At 43.6% G+C, this 13,920-nt stretch overlaps 1 protein-coding gene across 6 annotated transcripts; it reads left to right on the top strand.

Annotated features, from left to right (window-relative positions):
* The first annotated feature begins 2,285 nt into the window (after positions 1–2,285).
* Positions 2,286–9,815, top strand: LOC131681975 (uncharacterized). 6 transcript variants are annotated; one of them, XM_058963129.1, is made up of 3 exons: positions 2,286–9,081; positions 9,266–9,309; positions 9,367–9,815. In XM_058963129.1, exons 1-2 carry the CDS (start codon positions 3,087–3,089, stop codon positions 9,280–9,282), a joined length of 6,012 nt encoding a protein of 2,003 aa, XP_058819112.1. In that variant the 5' UTR covers positions 2,286–3,086; the 3' UTR covers positions 9,283–9,309; positions 9,367–9,815. The 6 variants fall into 6 exon arrangements, 4 of the variants coding, with proteins under 4 accessions (XP_058819112.1, XP_058819094.1, XP_058819101.1 ...); XR_009304003.1 differs by having other exon boundaries at positions 2,286–9,507; positions 9,608–9,815; XR_009304006.1 differs by having other exon boundaries at positions 2,286–9,309.
* The last annotated feature ends 4,105 nt before the right edge of the window (positions 9,816–13,920 follow it).

Genomic DNA, 13,920 nt, shown 5'->3' on the forward strand with positions numbered 1-13,920 from the left:
TGTTATCGCATTAGAAGTTCGAATTCCATAAAAAATCATGACAAACAGTTATCTAAACGCTAACTAAACCGACTAGTGACTTATTTTTGGCGATTTTACGATGTAATTTTATCACACGGATAATTTTGGTGAAGTAATGCAATGCATAAAATCAACCATTTCTTTGAAAAACGAAAATAACCGGATGTAGTTCTTATAGTCAAATTATGGAAAAAACACTAGAATTTTGCCCTTAAAAAAGCTGCCAAAAATTCATTTTACGTTCAAATCACTTGAAATCTCGCAAAAATGTCTCCGAAGGCTCAGCTGATAGGACAAAAATACTAGCGAGATTATCGCATAACATTCATATATGGACTTAAGTCCGGGCTCGTCCCACTGTGCAATGTGGCTACGCCACATCGCTTTTGCGCGTGCTGTCCGACTTCGCTACCGCTCAGTCGGACTTAAACTAGGGATACCCCCTATGTTTGAGTAAGCCGGGCAAACGAGTGGATCACAGGTCCGGTTGCTTCCGACGGCGGGTCGGTGGCCACTTCGCCCAGCGGATCCTCAGCGGCTTTGCGCCGCTTCGGTTCCTAGGCCTTGGTTATGCGGCTAAGCCGCATCGAAATGGTACCCCTTAAACATTCTAACTATAATTTCCGGCTGAGCTTAACTGGGAAGTTTAGTAAAATTTAATCTGGAAATTAAAATTTTCTGGCAACGCTCCAGCACCCCGTTGAATTCTAACGATTTCACCACCTGGGCGCCAGGTTGACGATATAAAATGAACTCTGTTTACTTTTGATAAGTTTTGATTCGAGCCAACAACATCCAGCCATTTGATTCAGATGTCAAAATCTCTCCAAAGGAGATGTTAGTAGTGTAATTGCATCTATTCACATCTCTAATAATTGTCAGATTGATTGTCAAAGTAAATTTGACATAAGATTTTGACATTCAGATGCTTTTTAGTTGGACAATGGTCCAACTAGCGGAGGTCCAACTAAAAAGCGGTCCAGTTAAAAAATGTCCAACCAGCGAATCACGACTGTACTATCGCTCTCTCGCCGTTTTCGTTCTATGTGCCTTTTCATTTCTATCTGCTACTAACACAAGCTTTCATCCGCTTAGTGGACAGTGTTGCCAAACTCATTTTCATCAAAAACAATACAACAATATTTTCAAAAAATATTGCAGATTGGAAAAGAGTATCAAGTATTAAAACCGAAAAGAAATATATCCGATTCTTACAAAGCACTAGATGCAATGCTGAGGTAATACAACCTTTACATTTATTTGAGCGACCGAAAATAAAAGTCGCAAAGACAGAACATGCTTCGTAAAAACCGTTTCAAATATATTAGAATATAAAAACCGGATATAAACTTCAAGCATAAAAATCGGACAGGGACATTTTTTCGTAAGAGTCGGGTAAAAAAACTTTCAGTAAAAAAACAGAAAGGAAATACATCCGATGCTTACAAAGTAGTTTTTGTTAGCCGACTTGTAATCTTGAACATCAAGATATACGGATGCTCCTACGAGCGATTTATTTATTTTTAAACGATTTTTATTCTGGAAGTTCACCCTTGCCGAGTTTTACGGGTGAGAACTTTTTAAGCGATTCTTATGCTGAAGGATTTCTGTCCGATTTTTATGCTTGAAGTTTATTTCCGCAACTGTATTTAAAGCGGAAATACAGGCAGTTATTGAATGTGCCACGATTTGTTTACAACGTAACTACAGGCACACGAATATATGCATCTTCTCTGATAGTCAAGCGGCCCTTAACCCATCATATCTTAGCGTATGAAATTTCATTCGCAGAACTTTCCATCGTTTAACGCGTATTTACTGCAGAATTTTGGCATCTAACTGCTTTATTATTGCACTAATGGGATTATTACACCTCATATTTCATTGTGAAACAAGACAACTGCCTTTTTTTATAATTTTGTTTACATTTTTGAACCGCGTTTAGTTGGGGCAAATGGCGGCTGAAAAGTAAGCAATACATTTAATTGAATTTTATTGTTGGAATTCGTGCTAATAATTCCATTATGTGACAAAACGTTCCTACAGGTGTAAAAGAAGTGTTATCTATCAGAAAATCCGAAGAAATATGTCAATTTAAAATTTGTTGTTTTTATTTAAGCGTACGAATTTTTTTGCACGAGATATGTTCATTCTCAAAACCATTTTGTTTTTTCCATAATCTTTGATACATTTTTTGGTGGAATTGAAGATATCACTGCATTTGGCTCACTTTTTGAAACCTCTGGGTTATAATGGGTGTTCTGGCATCGCTGCAGCACTCACTACAGATGAAACAGGTGAGCACCCCCCTGGACTCGACGGTCGAGAACCGTCAGAAAAAGAAGTATCGATATCATCGTAGTTTGAGCAGAGGAGGAAGTGTGTTTAAATTAATTATTGAAATTTTGATCGAAGTTCATTTATTATTATTATAAATTTTCACCCACTGGGTATACTGCATTTCACCGTTCACGAGGATAGTGAAGGATTTTGAGTAATCCGCATATATTTGGTGAGCACGATTGGTGAGCACTTTAATTTCACAATCTTAGGTTAGGGATAATTAAACGCACATTTTGCAGTCAGGTTCAGACGAATTAGTAGAGTGCCTACGACAACGATTAGAGGGCTCATCTTCAGCCAATAGGAGTTTGAAGATCGTCCTAGAAGAAGTCGTGGAAGTACAAAACCTCAATTGAACTACATTGGCTGAAAGCTAGAAGGTAGGAAAAACAAATGTTACCCGTTTCGTAGCGCATCCTTTCAACCTTAATCCGCACTCTAAGATCATTGAAAATTTACCTGTGAAAAACTTACTTCTAGAACGAAACTGTTTCGCTGTCAATTCATCACAATTTATAAAAAGATAGACGGATAGTTTTCGGACATTTGATACAAAGGGAAGACTTAATGTGAGTAAACACGAAGCCTTTATACCCCTTATACATACGATTAAAGAATAAATTATTTTCAGCTTTGAGCTACTGCACTAAAAGTCAGGTTGCTTCAAGGAGCTTCTGCGTGTCCGAACGACCCCAAAACATCCTCAAAGATTAACCCAAACCATGTCGCAGAGAAGGAAGCATACGGAAGGGTTTGACTGCGAGGGGTGCGAACGGTCAAACTCGGCGGACAACATGGTTCAGTGCGATGCGTGTCAAGGTTGGTACCACCTGGACTGCGCGAATGTTTCGCCAGGAGTGGAGAATCGTCGGTGGCACTGTACAGCGTGCCCTCCAGTAACTTCCAAACCGATGAAGTCTGGCAATAAGAAAACTGCTACTAGCGGCCTGACCCCGAGAGAGTTAAGCGATGCTAGCTCGAAGAAGGGTGGTAAGGCCAGCGATTGCAGAGGAAAAGAGACGCCGCTGGTTACCAGTGGAGTATTGAAGGGTTCGTCGATGGGTGGTGCGTCGTCTGTCAGCAACTGGACGCCGAAAAAGCACCCAGAAAACTCGAAGCAGGCTGTTATTCTGGATAGATCCGTGCGCACCTCCAGTTCTCAAGCTCTAGCGCAGAAAGCGCTGTTACGTCTAAAAGAGAAACAGGAATTGGAAGAGCGAAAGCTAGAAAACCAACAGCGTGAGTTGGAGAAAGCACGGGAGCGCCTGCGAAAGGAAAAGGAGCTGGAAGAAGAGGAAAATGCGATAACCAAGGAGCGATTAGAGATGCTGGAGAAGTTCATGGAAGAGAAGCACGATTTAGAGGAACAACTTGCGATCGATGAAGTATCTTCCCAGCGCAGTTCCAACAGCGTTACATCATTGACACGGAGATGGTTGAAAGACCAACTGTCGCGTAACGGATCTAAACAGCAAGAGGCGATAAATGAAACAGTGGAGAACGAAGAATACCCCGCTACGTTGCCATCAGGGTTCGCGCACGAATCGGAAGAACGAAAACGAGCTCTAGCGGCTAAACCTTTAAGACGCAAGCCTGAAGCGCCGACGGAAAGTGTTACGATTGGGAAAACCCCCCCAGGTGATGGAAGTCGTGACGGCGCGGCATCGAGTTTTAACTACAATGAAACGCCCATTATGCAACTGAGTGCAAACCAGATTGCCGCGAGACAGCTATGGCCGAAAAAGTTGCCAACGTTTTCGGGAGATCCCGAAGAGTGGCCCATATTCTACAGCAGCTACTTGGATTCAAACACTGCATGTGGATTCACACCGGTAGAAAACGTCATTCGACTGAGAGAATGTCTCAAGGGTCCGGCACGCGATGCGGTGGTGACGAAGCTGATGTTCCCACATGCAGTTACGTCGATAATAGAAACCCTTCGAAGGTTGTACGGACGGCCGGAGTTGCTCGTGAAGAATCTTCTGGGAAAAGTCCGGCGCTTGGAGACACCGAAACCGGAACGATTAGACAGTCTCATCAATTTCGGAATGGCAGTTCAACAGCTGTGCGACCATCTCGAAGCCGCGAACCTTCGGAGCCATCTGACAAATCCGACATTGCTAGAAGAACTCGTGGATAAGTTGCCGGCAGCGATTAAGCTCGATTGGGTTCGGCACAAGCGAGCGTTCAAAGATCCGTCGCTAAAGCAGTTTGGTGAGTTTATGGACAGGCTGGTGGTAGATGCTAGTGAGGTGACCATTCTCGTGCATCCGAAGAACGAAAGTGTCCAAACAGAACGATCCAGACAGAACCAAAGGACTCATATTTACACACACAACGACATTATTGCCACAGCTGATAACGCTCCGCCCCGGAAACCGTGTCCGATCTGTGCTAAATTGGATCATCGTGTACGGAACTGCGCTGATTTCAAACAAATGAGTCTTGATGCACGTTGGAGAGCAATAGACGAAAACAGGCTTTGCACCGTGTGCCTTTTCGACCACGGTAACTGGACCTGCAAGTCCAGATTCTACTGCAACGTCGGAAACTGCCGTGCACGGCATCACCCATTGTTACATCGAGAGGAGATAGCGACTGTGATGAAAGCTGACTGCAAGGCTCATCAGCTATCAACGGCGATTATTTTATTCCGAGTTGTACCGATCACGCTGTTCAATGGTTGGAAGAGTATTGACACCTTTGCCTTCCTTGATGAAGGTTCCTCTCACACTTTGATCGATGCAAGTGTAACGCGCAGCCTCGGAGTCGTGGGGGTCTCAGAGCCACTGGAGTTGACGTGGACTTCGAACGTGGTCCGCAAAGAGTGTTCGTCGGAGCGGGTAGACTTGGTAATTTCAGCTAGAGGGGGACTGGAACGGTACAAACTCGTGGCGGCGCGCACAGTTGGCGCACTGAACCTACCGAAACAAAGCTTGCGGTTAAACGAACTGACCAAACAGTTCAAGCACCTCAAGGACGTCCCCGTGGTGCCATTTGAGAACGCTGAACCAAAAGTGCTTATCGGTTTACGGAACCTTGATCTGTTTGCCCCGATCGAGAGCCGAGTAGGTCGACCAGGGCAACCAATTGCAGTGAAGAGTGCTCTCGGCTGGACAATTTATGGACCATGCGGATGCAATAAGGACCAGGACTCATTTATAGGACTCCACGGACATATATCCAACGCAGAACAAGAGCTGAACGAGATGATCCGGCAACAATTTATGCTAGAAGACACCGGGATCGCACCTATTACACTACCGGAGTCGGCGGAAAATGCACGAGCGAGACAAATCTTAGAAAAAACCACGATTCGAGAGAATGGAAGATTTGTAACCGGACTATTATGGAAGAGTGACGAGATATGCTTCCCAGACAGTCTACCGATGGCGACAAAAAGACTAAAGAATCTTGAGCGTAAACTGGCCAAGGATGCCGAACTAAGACAAAACGTACACAAACAAATTCGCGAGTATATTGAGAACAGCTACGCACACAAAGCGACGCAGGAGGAGCTGGGTACAGCCAATTCCAACCGTGTATGGTATCTACCGCTAAACGTGGTGGCGCACCCTAGAAAACCACACAAAACGAGGCTCGTATGGGATGCGGCTGCGAAAGTAGACGGTGTGTCGCTGAATTCTCAACTGTTGAAAGGGCCAGATCTACTTGTGTTGCTACCGGGAGTAATCTGCAAATTTCGCGAAAGGCGTATCGGGTTTGGAGGCGACATCGAAAAGATGTTTCATCAAATCCGAATTAAGCCCGAAGATACTCATTCTCAACGATTCCTGTTCCGCTTCGATGAGAGTCAAACACCAGATGTCTATATTATGGACGTTGCAACATTCGGTGCCTCTTACTCGCCATGTTCGGCGCAGCACGTAATGCATAGAAATGCGGACGAAAGCAGAGAGGAATTTCCCGAAGCAGTTGCAGCCATTAAAGAGAAAACATATATGGATGACTACTTCGACAGTGCAGACACGCCAGAAGAAGCATCGCACCGAGCACAGCAAGTGAAACTGATCCATTCTCGAGGCGGATTGAACATGCGGAACTGGATCAGCAGCAGTGACGAGGTCCTGCAACACCTAAAGGAGCCATCTCAGCAAAGGCTGCTTTCTATCGATTGCAACGAGGAAGAGAAAGGACAACGGGTTCTTGGAATAGCGTGGGACTCGAGAAAAGATATTTTTGTATTCTCAACAAGCTGGCACGGTGAGCTGGCTCCGTACGTGCTAGAAGACAAGCGGCCAACGAAACGGATCGCTCTGCGCATTATCATGAGCCTCTTTGATCCCCTAGGGTTGCTCGCACCCTTCCTGATTCATGGGCGGATGTTGATTCAAGATCTCTGGCGGCTCAACTTGGGTTGGGACACCGAAATAGCCAACAGAGAGTACGAAAAGTGGCGACAATGGGTTCACCTGCTTCCCGGCATCAGTAGCCTAGAGATCCCGCGCTGTTATTTCGGAAACGCTCATTCCAACCTCTACGAGTCGCTACAGCTGCACGTTTTCACCGACGCTAGCGAATTGGGATACGGTTGTGCCGCGTACTTCCGCGTCTTGATAAACCGAGAAGTACGAGTAGCCTTAGTTATGGCTAGAAGCAAAGTGGCCCCGCTTAAGTACCAATCCATTCCGCGGATGGAACTACAGGCGGCGCTCTTGGGAGCGAGAATGATGCACACTGTAAGCAACAACCACACACTGCCAATCAGAGAAAAGTACGTGCATACAGACTCAGAAGTGGTACTTGCCTGGATTCGCTCGCAACACCGAAACTACAAACAGTTTGTCGCGTACCGAGTCGGAGAAATTCTGTCGTTAACAGAGCCGGAGAACTGGCGACACGTGCCTTCAAAGGAAAATTTAGCGGACTGCTTGACAAAGTGGGGCAAAGATACGGTGCCCGAATCGAACGGAAGGTGGCTCAATGGCAAGAATTCGTTCCTCTACCAGGACATGGAAAACTGGCCGAAACAAAAGCAGATAGCGGAAACTCCCGAGGAGCTGAGAGCTCACCTTCTATTGCACCATGTTGCGGTACCCGAAAGTCTGATAGACATTGGACGGTTTTCAAAGTGGAACGTGCTGCTTCGAACTGTGGCATTACTGGGTCGGTTCATCTCGAATTGTCGTCGGAAGTGCAAAGGATTTCCAATCGAAGTCGTTAAGGCTACTGAATGTCAATGCAAGCTTTTACAACGCACGACTTCGGTCGAAATCGTCCCGCTGCGTCAGCAAGAGTACTTAAAGGCCGAACAATATCTATGGCGAATAGCGCAGAGGGATTTCTATCCGGACGAAACTAGGATTCTGCTAAACAACCGAGACGAACCGCAATTAGGCAAATGGGTGAATCTTGAAAAAACTAGCCCATTATACAGACTGTCCCCCTTCGCTGATCAGTTCGGTGTTATCAGAGTTGAAGGCCGGACGGCCAATGCAAGTTACGCGACATTCGATGCCCGGTTTCCAGTAATACTACCAAAAGGTCACTTAATCACCACATTGCTACTGAACGATTACCATTGCCGGTTCGGCCACGCTAATCGGGAGACGGTAGTCAACGAGGTCCGCCAGCGATTTTACATTCTTAACTTGCGAGCGACGGTGGGCAAGGTCATGAGAGAATGTCAGCGCTGTAAGATTACAAAGTGTCAGCCACAGTACCCGCGAATGGCACCTCTTCCCGAAGAACGTTTGACACCATTTGTCAGACCGTTTTGTTATGTGGGTGTGGACTACCTAGGACCACTTGACGTGTCGGTTGGACGTCGCAAGGAGAAAAGATACGTGGCCGTTTTCACGTGTTTGGTCACGCGTGCCGTCCATTTAGAAGTAGCCCACTGTCTATCTACAGACTCGTGTATCATGGCAGTGAGAAGATTCATCCGCAGGCGAGGATCGCCAGTGGAGATATGTTCGGACAATGGTACCAACTTCGTCGGAGCAAGCAATGAGCTGATCAAGCAGATCAAGAATATCAACAACGGATGCGCAGACACGTTTACTGATGCGCGCACTAAATGGACGTTCAACCCACCGTCTGCGCCCCACATGGGCGGCGTGTGGGAACGAATGGTGAGGAGTGTCAAAGAAGCTTTGCGCGCTCTCGACGACGGGAGAAAGCTGAACGATGAAATATTGCTCACGGTGCTGACTGAGGCGGAATGTTTCATAAACTCGCGGCCCCTAACGTACATGCCGCAAGAGTCGGCGGGCGAGGAAGCGATCACACCGAACCACTTTATTCTCGGAAGCTCGTCGGCAGCTCACGACCCGCTTCGGACTCCAGTCGACTGGGCTGCGGCGCTGAGGAGTAGCTATCAACGGTCACAATATCTGTCAGAAGCAGCATGGAACCGTTGGCTGAAGGAGTATTTCCCGACACTAAACAAACGACCGAAGTGGTTCGAAGAGAGCAAGCCAGTACAGGTTGGAGATTTGGTTTACGTAGCAGAGGGGAGTAGACGAACGTGGATACGCGGAAAGGTGCAGCAAGTTATTGTAGGAAGCGATGGCAGAATCCGTCAGGCAGTAGTGCGAACGTCGAGTGGCAGAGAGCTGAAGCGACCGGTAGTCAAGTTAGCGGTTATGGAGGTGGCAGCTGGTGGATTCTGTGAGGAGCCCAGTAATCCTCATCAGGATCCACGGGGCGGGGGATGTTCTGGCATCGCTGCAGCACTCACTACAGATGAAACAGGTGAGCACCCCCCTGGACTCGACGGTCGAGAACCGTCAGAAAAAGAAGTATCGATATCATCGTAGTTTGAGCAGAGGAGGAAGTGTGTTTAAATTAATTATTGAAATTTTGATCGAAGTTCATTTATTATTATTATAAATTTTCACCCACTGGGTATACTGCATTTCACCGTTCACGAGGATAGTGAAGGATTTTGAGTAATCCGCATATATTTGGTGAGCACGATTGGTGAGCACTTTAATTTCACAATCTTAGGTTAGGGATAATTAAACGCACATTTTGCAGTCAGGTTCAGACGAATTAGTAGAGTGCCTACGACAACGATTAGAGGGCTCATCTTCAGCCAATAGGAGTTTGAAGATCGTCCTAGAAGAAGTCGTGGAAGTACAAAACCTCAATTGAACTACATTGGCTGAAAGCTAGAAGGTAGGAAAAACAAATGTTACCCGTTTCGTAGCGCATCCTTTCAACCTTAATCCGCACTCTAAGATCATTGAAAATTTACCTGTGAAAAACTTACTTCTAGAACGAAACTGTTTCGCTGTCAATTCATCACAATTTATAAAAAGATAGACGGATAGTTTTCGGACATTTGATACAAAGGGAAGACTTAATGTGAGTAAACACGAAGCCTTTATACCCCTTATACATACGATTAAAGAATAAATTATTTTCAGCTTTGAGCTACTGCACTAAAAGTCAGGTTGCTTCAAGGAGCTTCTGCGTGTCCGAACGACCCCAAAACAATGGGTTAAAGCATTGAAGTCAGTTACGAGTACCTCTAAATTGGTTTAGGAATACATTCAATTGCTACAGCAGGGGGCTAAAAAAAGTACGGTGAATCTTTTCTGGGTACCTGGGCACTGCGGAATTGAAGGCAATAAAAAGGCATACTTGCTAGCAAGAAATGGATCATCAAAATTATTCCTAGGGCCTGAACCATTTTTGGGGGTCTCAGAATGCACTATAAAAATAGAATTGACGAACAGGAATTTTTTTTTTTTTTTTTCGAGAGTTGTCCTACTGGAGCTGTAGAGCTAGGTTCTCGGAAGGGCTCCCCGTCAGAATCACATACTACAATTTGCAGACGAGACAGGCAATGTCGCCCAATAAAACACTGCAATAGGCCAATTGTAGCGGGCCGTGATTCTGAATGTGATATTCATTGTACGGTTCAGGCATGTGCGGGCGTAGGGAATCGCGTGTATCATCGCGAAGGGCTCGAACATTTGTACGTTAATGTGCTCGATCGCGTGTGCGTTTGTATGTCGCGTGTGCTAACGTGTAACTTCGCGTGCATAAATTCTATTTCATAACCGTGTGCCTTTCGCATATTCGCGTGTGTTCTAGAATAATCGCGCGCGGACCGTGAATCTGATACTTAATTTTTTGTGTACGGTTCAGATTCCAGAAGGAAGTGGGTTCTTCCATATCATTAGAGTTCCCAATCATGTCGTCGTAGAACGCGTGGTCTAGTGGATATGAGCTTTATTTTTTTTTTTTTGATTGGTCCAACTGAATGTATAGACCTAAATTGCTAGAATGAAGGTTAAAGATTTCCGGACGTGACCGATTCATGATCGCGCATTTGCGGGTTGGCGTTTGAGATCGCGTTTGTAACTTCGTAAGTACTAAAACGTTCACACAATTGCCGCAGTGTTATCAAGTTTACGCGATCGCGGGCATAGGTGTGCGTAGATGATCGCGAAGGGCTTAAGCGTTCGTATGTTGACGTGTTTGTCGCGTGTATGTGACTTCGCATGTATAAATTCGATTTTGAAACCCTGCGGCGATTCATATATTCGCGGACCGTCATTCTGATCTTTAGTTTTCGGTGTACGGATCACATTCTGACAGGGAGAGAGTTACCCCATATCACTAGAGTTTCCGGTCATGTCGCCATAAAACGTTTTGTCTAGTGGATATGGTAGTTATTTTTCAATTTTATTATTTTTTTAATAATTAACAAGGACCTAGATTGTTTGTACCGAGGATAGATACTTCCGGACGATCCCGATTCATGATGGCGCGAGCGCGGGAGTTTGTAGGTTGACACTTGAGATCGTGTTGGTAAGTTTATGAGTGCTGAGATTTTCACCTTATCACCGGGGTGTAATCATGTTTGCGAGTTCGTATGTTGCTTGGAAAATCGCGAGGGGCTCTACCGTTTGTGCGCTGACGTGATTTTGTAACGTATGTTCTTGAATGGTTGCGCGAACCGTGAGTCTGATATTAAATTTTCAGTGCGCGGTTTGAATTCTGCAATAGGTCTAATAGGTATGGGCGTATTTTCTTAAATGGTCCAGCTGAAGGCATGGACCTAGGCTTCTAGGATCAAGGATAGACTTTCGGACATGACCGATTCGTAATCGCGTGGCATTTTTGTAGGTTCCCGCTGAGACCGCGTTTGAGAATGTGTGAATGTTAAGACGTTCACTATCACCATCTTTGTTGACCCAGCTGAAGGCGGGTGTAGAATGGCAGTATAGGACTCGAAAAGAAGAAATAAAAGACAATATATGAGAGACGTAATAGATTAGATAGGTACAAGATACAGCTGAAGTTATGAGCATCACATGAGACATACATTAGTACTTCAAACACTACTAATACTTGAATAGCCAATCACCACACATAGCACATCCTTTCTCAATTATCTATTTGTTACTGGTTGATTGTTGGTTATGAGCTGGTGAATAGAGGAAAGGTATAGAACAGACAAAAGGCTCATATCAGCCCTCCCGGCCTCCCCGACACACCACTATCGAGGCGTATTGTAATCAACATCTTGAAGCGGGCTTCTTATATAAATCAAATCCTCAGTAGTCATAATGTTTGGTGGATTATTAACATGAGAACTAATTAACCTCTAGTAGTAGAACTTGGTGCAAATAAAAACTAAAAAGAGCGAAGGTCCTTATATTTAGATAACTCTATTGAATATATTGTGGCTTGATGATGTTTACAATACCGTCAAAACCTGCGAGAGGGAAAAATAGAATTGACGAACAGGAATTATTTGGAAAAATAATACTACTGCCCGACAATCCAAAAGATTTATCTCGCCAAATAAAATAATCACTCAAAGACTTCTTAGTATGTCTAAGAAGGATTTAAGTACTTTCAGTGGTTTAGTAACAGGGCACTGTCCCAGTAAATATTACCTTAAGCAACTAGGCAAAATAGAAGATGATACCTGTCGCTTCTGCACCATAGATAGGGAGAACTCAGAACATTTACTGTGTAATAGCACTTTTTTCACAAAAGGAGCAAATTCTTCGATAAGGGGGTAATACAACCCTTAGATGTATGGACAACTGCACCCAGTAAGGCGATAAACTTTATCCGTTCTATAATACCTTACTGGGACCATGCCTATAGCCAGCAGGTGGGAATCACTCAAATTAATAGGCATACAATTAATGGCATACAATTAAAAGGGGCCTGCCACAATAGATCAAAACACTGGTCGTAGTGGAATATGTACCCAACAACAAAAAAGCAGCTTTTTTAGCCGACGTTTAATCTTGAACATCCCGATATACGGATGCTTCTGCGAACGAATTATTTATTTTTAACCGGTTTTTATACTGGAGGCTCATTCTTGCCGAGTTTTACGAGTGAACATTTTTTAAGCGATTCTTATGCTGAAGGATCTCTGTCCGATGTTTACGCTTGATCTTAAATGGCCGATGTTATATTCCAATATATTTAAACGGGCTATACGAAGCACGCTCTGTCCTTGCGACTTTTATTTTCGGACTCAATTTGATTTATCCAGTGGTTTATCGCATCGCATCCAGGACAACAGCTAAGCCCAGAAATAATAAGAAGTCAAAGGCATCCTACACTGCAAATAATCCGCACATTAGATTCAAGTGTTTAACACTTAATTTTGCCGCAACTGTCTTGACACTTAGAACTCATGTGTCAGACACTTAATAACGCACTTCTTTAAAAACACGTTAGATCCAATAAACGGCACACTTGAGTTTCAAATGCATGACGTATTCAAATTAAGTGTGCGACAAATAAATATTGCATGAAATTCATATCGAATTTAAGTTGGCATCGACTTGAATATTAAATCATTTCCTATAAAAGCCATGTGCAAAAATATTAATTTTTAAATGGGAGAACATTTGTATATCAATGACAATAAAGATTTGGTTTGATTAAGTATTTTTTTTATTTGAATGTAAAAATATATTATAATGATATACATTCTGTAAAATAAGATAATAAAATATTATTCTTACATATACGAATTAAACAAATTCATCATTACCGCGTCTCTTTTTGCATCCGATATAAATCATACAGCTGCAAAAAAAACAAGGAACATTGATTACATTATCTGTACACACCTGCTAATATATCAATTATGCAAACAAATATTTTCAAGCATTAACTTACTATCCAAAACCTTCCAAATTTGCCATGCATTGAATTAGATATTTCTGCATGTTTTTACACTTAATGTCACCGAAATTGTCAAAAGCATGGTTTACATGGGAGAAACATTTACTATTTAATAAGCTTACACTTACTATTTAAATGCGATAATATACGCCCTTGCCATTAGGTGACACACTTATATTTTAAGTGTTATTTTATTGAAGAGCAAAAGGAAAATACTTGAGTTTTCAGTGTGATTTGAAAGTCAAATCTTATGAGTCGAATCTATTCGGAAAAAAGTGTGCATTATTCACTGTTATTGGCAAAACATTTATGATCTAGTACGCTGACTTTTAAATTTTAATTGCGATGACACTTAATGTTGCCGCAAAAAAAAAGTGATTACAGTCGATCGTGTCATCGAGTGGCACACTTAAGTTT

The sequence above is a fragment of the Topomyia yanbarensis genome, chromosome 1, assembly GCF_030247195.1.
Source record: "Topomyia yanbarensis strain Yona2022 chromosome 1, ASM3024719v1, whole genome shotgun sequence".
NCBI classification, from domain to species: domain Eukaryota; kingdom Metazoa; phylum Arthropoda; class Insecta; order Diptera; family Culicidae; genus Topomyia; species Topomyia yanbarensis.

Coding starts and splice junctions, on each gene's coding strand:
- LOC131681975 (XM_058963111.1), top strand. CDS start 3,087: ATGTCGCAGAGAAGGAAGCATACGGAAGGGTTTGACTGCGAGGGGTGC.